The sequence below is a fragment of the Chelonus insularis genome, unplaced genomic scaffold (assembly GCF_013357705.1).
Source record: "Chelonus insularis isolate UGA/USDA-ARS -01 unplaced genomic scaffold, ASM1335770v1 contig_117_pilon, whole genome shotgun sequence".
Lineage (NCBI taxonomy): Eukaryota > Metazoa > Arthropoda > Insecta > Hymenoptera > Braconidae > Chelonus > Chelonus insularis.
Window position 1 is genome coordinate 827,590 of NW_023276358.1, and position 7,706 is coordinate 835,295.

The 7,706-nt window shown below is 30.7% G+C and overlaps 1 protein-coding gene across 1 annotated transcript; it reads right to left on the reverse strand.

Annotated features, from left to right (window-relative positions):
- Positions 1–578: 578 nt before the first annotated feature.
- Naus (Nausicaa) lies at positions 579–7,658 on the reverse strand. Its single transcript, XM_035080382.1, has 8 exons — positions 6,640–7,658; positions 6,430–6,531; positions 5,793–6,017; positions 5,093–5,723; positions 4,912–5,010; positions 4,604–4,845; positions 2,376–2,777; positions 579–2,311 (listed from the first exon to the last, which is right to left on the reverse strand). The coding sequence occupies exons 1-8, from the start codon at positions 7,057–7,059 to the stop codon at positions 2,297–2,299; spliced, it is 2,136 nt and encodes a 711-aa protein (XP_034936273.1). The 5' UTR covers positions 7,060–7,658; the 3' UTR covers positions 579–2,296.
- Positions 7,659–7,706: the final 48 nt, after the last annotated feature.

Sequence of the window (7,706 nt, forward strand, 5' to 3'; positions counted from 1 at the left end):
CCATAAGAATGTGAAACTCACTAACGACATCTGGAATGCAAATTTCAGCCGCCATTTTTTAAATTCACACGCTTGCGCAAGTGGCTTTCATTTAAATGCGAACATTTCTTCTACCTGTTTTCTTCTTTTTTGTTCCTTTTTATTTATTATATGTTTCTTTTTATTTTATTCACTATTATACTTATTATCGTTTTTTTCCTTTTATAACAAAGTTCTCTGTAGTGGTCTAATTACTCGAAAATGTACTTTAAACCTTAATATTTATTTTTAATTAATCTACTTATGTATTTGAATAGAAAAAATGTCAATGTTTTTTTTTTTTTGAAGCATAGTAATAATTAAGGATGGCAATTGAAATGAATATAAAATAAATAATCCTTATTTCTTTTTAATATCTTGAACTGTTTTATTTGAAAATCTCTTATAAGCATGAGCTTTTTGAAATTAAAATAGTAATAATGTTTAATATTCTTTTTATCATTATTTATATTCATTATATGGTTAGCTTAATATTGAATTTACATAAAAGAGCTCTTATTGCATTAACGAACAAAAGAAAATAAATTTAATACTCAATAATGTTTGAAACGCTGTTTATTTTTACATTTTACTTATATTTGATTTTTACAATTGTTATAGAACTAAAGATCAATTCGGTATGTTACCAAGATACACTCCATACAAGATTTCCTTTATTCTCATACATTCATTCAAAGTATAACCACATCAGTTCAGAGTTACTTTAATTAACCATTAATATATCTATTTGCTTTCAATTTGTTCAGTCATGTATTCATTTTCAATTTTATATTTTCATTATGTTTCATATATTATTATACTTCTTTTGCTTTTCTTTTATTTTAGTTGTTTACAATGACTCTTTTATTTGTAGAGCCGGGAGATAATTCGAAATGAAGAGTTCAAAAGGTAAATCTAGGTAATTGCCACTACATTACTTATTCATTTATTTGTTTATGTTATTCTCTTCTTTACATACAATGCAGTCAATGACATACTACTGATAATGAAAATGGTATATGAATACTAAATAATTTGATATTTTTGTTTTTTAGCAAAAGGAATAAAGTAACGTCAAAACTACAGTGAACGTGATGCAGATACTACGGCATGTACCATGTGCAAATTTATTGCATTTAATATATGATACTTCATTTATGAAAATTTTTATTCAAGAGTCAATTTGTTTGTTGATTTAATGAATTGATGTTATTTGAAAATGTAATGGCACATTAAAACGCCATTTCAAAATCATTCAATTAGTTTTTATTGCAATAAACATAGAAAAATGTTTTTTTTTTTTTGATTAAAAAAAATTTTTTATCAAAGTTTCAATCACTGGAAGACTGTACGACATTGCAAGTTAGATGAATTGTGTGACATGAATGTCAACGTATGTATCGACAATTAGGTATTGTCAACCTTTAACAATGTATTATTTTGATGCATCTAAAGTAGCAAATTCAGCGTTAATATCAATAGGACCATTACCTTTGATTTACGCTTTTTTTTAAAAATACTTTAATACTGAGAGAAGAATCCATTTACAATATAGCCTAGAGTTACTCCAATTTTTATAAATATGTATTTATGTTACAGCTGATATCTTCTGGTCGACAACATGCATCTATGCAATATTAATAAATGTAAATTTATTGCTTAAAAACAACTTAAATAAATCCCTTGTTATTTTATGGTTTATCGATTAATACTCTATTTGCGAAATGCCTGATTAAAATTCAATTAAATTCAGAGAGAATTTATTTGCAACATACAGGCCTCTTTCTCTCGTAGCTGACACATTTTTAAGATGCTAAGGTGATAACGATTTATTAATTATTAACAATAAATTCTTCCCCCAGTGATACTTATTCATTGATTCAATTAAAATTCATTAGCTGCGTCTTATTTTTATAAGCAATATTTTTAAGTACCAAACACTTAAATTATTTCCTCCTTTATACAATTTTTTAATATACATACACACATATCTTCTCGGCAGTGGTAACATCAAACGCGATCGTCTAACATTTCTATTAATCTCACAGTAACGTTCTTAATTAATGAAAATGATAATAGGCTTCCTGAGTGTAAAAACTCAAATTATAATTGAAGTGAGTGAAAGATGTGAGAGTACAATAACAATGCCTATATGATTTGGGTTTTTTATGGATCTGCTTGATTATAATATCGCTGGTATAGTTTGGAACCCATCAAGATTCGAGTCCTATGTCAACGTTGGAATTTTTATCCTCCATAATATCCAACAAAAAATTTATCAACGTGGTTTAGTCTAAAAAACAATATTTTTTTTCAATTTAGTCTTTTGAAATTGATATATTTTCATAAACACTTACCTCCTCCACTATATGATGACTTGGAACAAGTCCAGGAGTAGTCTGTGCTGATGGCTGGAGTACTGAAGTAGCAACAGAAGCTGCCGTTTGACATGTTCCTGAAGGTTTATTGATCTTTAACGTATCTTGCATGGCATTTGGATGGTCAGCTCTCCTCATATAAGCAGCTGCTTCTTTTTTTGGCGGTACAACCGGTTTATTTGGTGGTACCGGAGGAGGAACACCTCGAGGAATAAGGGGCTTCTTTGTTCCAGTTAGTTGTCCAGCCGTAGGAGTGTAGAATGTTGATTTAGTTCCACCAGTAACTAACCCTCCAGCTACGGGAGATGATGCGGATGATGGTGTTCCAGATGCTGGTGATGCAAGGCCTCCTACTGGAGTTAGCGATCGCTTTTCCGTTGTCTGAAGAACCAAGACATCATAGCCACACGTGTGTCATCATTAGTTTTAATCATAAATTTAATAAAAAAAGTTGTCCATTGATCCGATAGTCTTTTTCGTTTTTTACCAGTCAAGCCCAAGAGATGTGTAACCATTGACCAAACCAAACAGAAGCCAGGATCAATTGGTTGATGGAAACAGCAGTAATACGTGATGCAAATAAAGTCAGCATATGGCTTTGTGCCGGTTTTGTTCATTAAAAAGTAAGTTTTCTTTTGTTTATTTTTTAGTATTTAAAAGTCATAAATTGATGGCTTTGAATAATAAAGAAAACAAAAATGTTCTGCATGTAAATTTTTGTAAATAAAATTATTTGATATTGGATATATTTGAGGAGTGTGTAAAATAAACAAAAGCGCTTTTTTCACTTGCAACTATCATAGCGCGAGTCAATAAAAGATTTATTGGAAGGGCAAGCAGGAAAATTGTGTAAATAAAGCACGGAAGTGAGTTGCATATACGATTTGTTTTTTAATCGAGGAATTAATATACATACTAAATAATAGATTTATATACACAAAATAGAACGATATAAGGTATAAGTATTAATTGTCCGTTAATTAATTGATAAAAAATTATAGTATATTGCGACTGTATTTTTTGCTTAGTCAATGACAAAAATGTGATGATAGCATCTTTGGAATATGCAAATTATATTTATAATAAAATATTAAAAGTAAATAGATATTGTTTTCAAAAATCACATACTGTATGCATATGTTTTTCAATAATTACGCACTGATCAATTTACAATTAGCTTAAAGAAAATAAAAAAATAAGATTCTTATAGAAATTATTATATCAATTACAATTTTATTCTCGTCTTAAATCCAACTTTTACTAGGATGATTTTCTATTAAATTTTTTAGTATTTTAATTTTGTTAGTATATATATTTATTTTTATTAAAGCAGACGGGAATGAAATTGTGAAACTGTATTAAAATATTAACCGGAAGATTTATTATTAAAATAATAAAATAATAATGATGAGGAAAGAACAATGGCATTATGAGAAATAATAAGAAATTTAAGAGGATAAACATAATTAATAATAATATACATGATTAAGTAACATAAGTACTTGGTGAATGTAGAGAATAATAATAATTAATAATAACAATGCTAATAAAGCCAAGAGTCAACAGTAACGGACATAAGACTAGAGACATCTAAAAATATGAACGCATTTAAATAAAATACGCTCTAAAGTAAAAGTAATATTTACTATCTGCTATTTTGAATATTCATTATTGATATAAATAATTAACTTTTATACGAAGAAATGTCATTTTTATATTCATGAAAATCAACATAATCGTAAATTTATGATCAAGAATTAAATAAAAATTATAATGTTTTCAATAAAAACATTTGTCAAAATTTAGTACCAATTTTAAATAAAAAATAGTTACGTTGAATTATTGAAGAGGTGCTTCCTCAGAATAGTGAAGAAATTTATCGTATATTGATTCAAGGCCTACTTGTCTCGTAATTATTTAAAAATATATAAATTATAAAAATTATAACCAGTCATTTGTTTTTACCTTAAAAAGGGTAAATAATTCATTATACATAAATTTAAAATAATAACGCAGGATGGAAGACTAATTCTTCCGTGCAAATATATTCGCAATACAAATATTAAACATAACTAAACATGCACTCTGGAGACAATATTGATTTATTTGTGTTGTATGTATTTTTAACTAAAAACAAACTATTTGTAGGCCTTGTGGACTAATTATTAAATTAACGTAGACCGAGAAGAAAATTGTTGATGAATTACCTGAGGCTCCAAGGCCGTTGATTCAGTACCACTAATTGTTGGTGGTGTTACATTAGCGTTGATATTAGGGGCAGTTGCTGATGCAGTGGTGTACGCAGGACCTATTGTCGTTGCGTTTGTATTAGCATGTGTTGGTGTAGCAAAGCTTGATGATGAAGTGATTGGAGTTGCTGGAGTTGCAGAACCGTATGTTACGCCTCGCATCACCTGTCGAGGTGTCACTGATCTCGCAATTCCCGTTGCTATAAAGTTTTTGATGTTTAATTTTTTTTTTAAGGTAATCGCTGAAAAAAAATAATTATACTCACTGGGACCACTGACAGGTACACTAGAAACCGTTGCTGTGGGTTGAACTACTTTACTACTGACCATTGGAGTACCCGTTCCAAGAACTGCCGACCCTTTAACTAATAATAAAATTGACATTATTAGTATAAGGATATTGATGTCATTGAATTATAAAAATCGAATAAAAGAGGGAATACTAACGAACTTGCGTAGTATTACCAACAGGTCGGAGGGTTGGCATTGCTGCTAAATTAGCAGGCTTCGCTGGAGGTGGAGGAGGAGTAACACCTAATGGAGCACGAACTGTTCCTCGCATCGCTACTCCACCCTTCCATGATTCTATTTCTGACCTCATCCCTTCCAGATCTGCCTCCAATTCTTTTCCACGTTTTTCAGCTTTCGCGAGTGCTTGACGATATTGCTGTCGCTCCATATCAAACTGTGCCTGTTGCTTTTCTAATTCTGCTTCCATTTGAAGTGACTTTTTACTCTCCTCTTCGAGCCCTTCAGCCATCGAATCAATCCGAACTTTTTCTTCACTTAATATCTGAGCCAAATCTTCTGAGCGTTTTCTTTCTTCAATATATTTCATTATGATCTTCTTTCTCTCTGCTAATAAAAGCAAAACAATTTGTTTCTGTCTTGATTTTTCCGTTTCTAATGCTAGACTTTCTTTCTTTAGCTCCATTTCCAAACGTTTTCTTTCTTGTCTTTCTAGTTCTAATTCTTTTTTCAATCTCGTCCGTTCCTTCTCCAATCCATAAGTGATATCATCGCCTTGTGCCGTGTCATGCTCATGCTTTCGTTTCTCTTCTTCCAATTCTTTCACTACCTAAAGATATATTTTATTTAAGAATAATTGTTTTTTATGTAAGTGATATTTTTTAAATGTTTAATTTACCGTTCGATGTCGAAGTTCAGCTTCCTTTAAAACTTTTGCCATTCGACATTGCATTCGTCTTTGCTGAATTACAAGAGCTTCTAAGCTTGCAAGTTGACGATCAGCTTGATTATTTTCTGTTCGTACAACTCCGCCAACAATTGCAACGTCTCGAGCTAAGGCTGCCTGAGGATCTGTCGTGCCACTTCGATATCGTGAGCTTAATAAAAGCTTCATTTTTTCCGACTACAAAAATAAATTATAAATCAAATTTTTTTCTATTTCCATATGACTCATGTATCTAAAAATAATGATGTCTTTGCATTTTACTTTAAAATTAACATTGCAAGGTTATTTTTATCTAATGATGATTAATACTATCTCAAAGGCTTATATTTCCCCTTAATTCGTTTTCTTATTATTAATGGTCTACTTTTTACAGATTTATTTATTTTACTTGAAATCAATATAATTATTTTACGGAAAAAATATCGCTAATATTGATTCTTGCGTAATCTTCCTTAATTTTTCTCATAAAATTGATTACTCTAAGAGATCTTAAATTTAAGTTAGATTATATTGATTGTTTAAAGACTCAAACAATAAAACTTCTCTTTAAACAATTTCAAAACTTTGAACAACTAACACAAAAAGTCACCTTTAATGCGGCAATGACAATATCTTTAGCTTGTAATTCTGCCTCGAAGTATCCAAGAAGTTTTACCAAATCCGTTCTGCTTAGTGCTGTTGTGGGAATTCGCTGAAGAAGAAAGTAAACAATGAACAAACTCGAGCAAAATAAACTAACTTAAGTGTAAAGTAACTGTAACAACTGACGTTCGGAAATTGTTTTGAATTAAGAAGATACCTTTAATGTATTGGATGCATTTTTATCGAGTGGTTCGAAATTGTTGGATTTTTGTTGTTGAGATTGTTGTCCTCCAGAAAAAATATACGCTGGAGACAATGGTGATAGTGATACGGATTGTGATGGTGTTGACGAAGAAGATGGTATTGGAGATGCTGTTGATGGTGGCGATGATGATGATGATGATGATGACGATGATGGTGATGATGATGATGATGGGGTTGCCAGAAGCCCGGTGTTTCCAGTATTATGACTTTGCGATGCCATATTGTCCTCGATGAATGATTTACAGCCTTCACTATACCTCCGTCTCTTAGCACTCGGCGAAAGCGAATAATATTGTCGTGACGAAGACACTTTTTCTTCAATTTTGGACTCCGTCAAATTTCTCAGACGTGATTTGGTGCTTTTGCCACTCATCGGAAGCTCCGGCCTCCGAATTGCGGCGCGTCATCCTCATAACTCGGTGAAAAATTTACTGAGAAGTTTCTCATAGGCACAAACCGATCAATCTTCGACAAACTACTCCACTTTATGTTTAAAAAGATTTAAAGCTTAAAAGTATTGCATTTATATGTAAATTAGTGTACTCTATAAAGTTTATAATATCTCAAAGACTAGAATAGATATTCCACTTGATAAATTAAAAATCTGTTATTGTAAAAATTCAATTTCAAGGTAATTTCCAGCAGTAGTGGTACAACTACTGCCCAAGAGTACACAGACTAGATTCCAGCCATGCTCATTTGTTCATTTTCGACCTCTCGAAAAAATTGATTCGACTTACACATGTGAATACTGTCCATACACATATATATGTATTTACGAGATCAATTATTATCTATTTTCTTACTGAATTCTACAACTGTAAATGAAAATTCAAAATGAAGTCAATATTAAAATATTTATGACAAAAAATCAAGTTTTCTCAAAAATTATAATTAAACAATAACAAAAATGGCTCAATTTTCATTAAATTTTTCGCCATTGAAGATCACCACGACCCCTACAACTGTCAAAAAAGCAGTTTGAAGTGAAGTTAACTGAGTGACAAAATCGACTATTTT

What these genes read in the sequence shown, in the direction of transcription:
- Naus (XM_035080382.1), bottom strand. Translation starts at nt 7,059, where the DNA reads ATGAGTGGCAAAAGCACCAAATCACGTCTGAGAAATTTGACGGAGTCC. An exon ending in TGTACCTGTCAGTGGTCCCA is followed by an intron (nt 4,846 to 4,911) that starts GTGAGTATAATT and finishes AAAACTTTATAG; the next exon opens with CAACGGGAATTGCGAGATCA. An exon ending in CAACGGCCTTGGAGCCTCAG is followed by an intron (nt 2,778 to 4,603) that starts GTAATTCATCAA and finishes TTGGTTCTTCAG; the next exon opens with ACAACGGAAAAGCGATCGCT.